The sequence below is a fragment of the Cebus imitator genome, unplaced genomic scaffold (genome assembly GCF_001604975.1).
Source record: "Cebus imitator isolate Cc_AM_T3 unplaced genomic scaffold, Cebus_imitator-1.0 Scaffold141, whole genome shotgun sequence".
In the NCBI taxonomy this organism is placed as follows: domain Eukaryota; kingdom Metazoa; phylum Chordata; class Mammalia; order Primates; family Cebidae; genus Cebus; species Cebus imitator.
The window spans coordinates 3,517,804-3,518,779 of NW_016107456.1; the positions used below are offsets into that span (position 1 = coordinate 3,517,804).

The following is a 976-nucleotide window of genomic DNA, read 5'->3' on the forward strand; positions in this document are numbered from 1 at the left end:
TCACCATGTTGACCAGGATGGTCTCGATCTCTTGACCTCATGATCCACCTGCCTCGGCCTCCCAAAGTGCTGGGATTACAAGCGTGAGCCACCGCCCCCGGCCTAATTTTTGTATTTTTAGTAGAGAGAGTTTCACCATACTGGCCAGGCTGATCTTGAACTCCTGACTCCATGGATCGACCTGCCTCAGCCTCCCAGAGTGCTGGGATTACAGGCGTAAGCCACCACGCCCAGCCATCTCTTTCTGCATTCTTAGCGCCAGTTAATAGCATTACCAGTTGACCAGATACCCAGGGAGAAATGGGGGTTACCAACCATTTCCATTTACTGACGGTGTTCCTGGGACTACTTGGGACTCTCTGTGCTAAAACCAGGAGAAGTGTGGGGCAAAATGAAAGAAGCTAGTCACCCTAAATGCCTGGTCCAGAGTCTGGAACATGCAGGGGCTAACAGCCTGTGGCAGTTCCTCTCCATCAACGCCTCATGCCAGCCCAGTTTCTTTGTTGACCTCATCATAGATCTGAGAACATATTTTTCCTGCCACATTTACTGTAATCCTAATTCCCGTCCCAGGCTCATGTTTCCAAACCAAACACTCATAAGGGAGCACAGTGTAGCTCAGAGGCCCACAGGTACTGACTCGATGACGCTATGGAAGGAGGTTGTATCCAGCTGGAAGATGGACAGGTCGAAGAGGGTGGTAAAGTCCCTCGGGATCTCATCGCTCTCCTGGAGACATTCCCGATTCCGCTTTGATAGGGTTGCTGTGTGGGGCAGCATCACGTAGTCAGAAATCTGAAAGCCACAAGAGAATTCCTTTCAGCACAGTTTAAGAGCAAGAATTTATTCTGTCACATCTCCACTGTTTCAGGTCTAAACCTGCAACCTTTATACTCTCTCGCCAAGAAATTTTACTGTTCATGATCACTGACCACTAAATATTTTTTTTTTTTCTTTTTTTCGAGACGAAGTCTCA

General features: G+C 48.3%; 1 protein-coding gene across 4 annotated transcripts in view; it reads right to left on the reverse strand.

Moving 5' to 3' along the window:
- IFT52 (intraflagellar transport 52) overlaps positions 1 to 976 on the reverse strand; it is a 57,404-nt gene that overhangs the window by 18,020 nt on the left and 38,408 nt on the right. For all 4 annotated transcript variants that reach the window (XM_037743352.1, XM_017542222.2, XM_017542224.1 and 1 more), the window contains one exon: positions 641 to 795. In XM_037743352.1, coding sequence (XP_037599280.1) covers positions 641 to 795 — 155 coding nt within the window. The remainder of the gene's footprint in view (positions 1 to 640; positions 796 to 976) is intronic.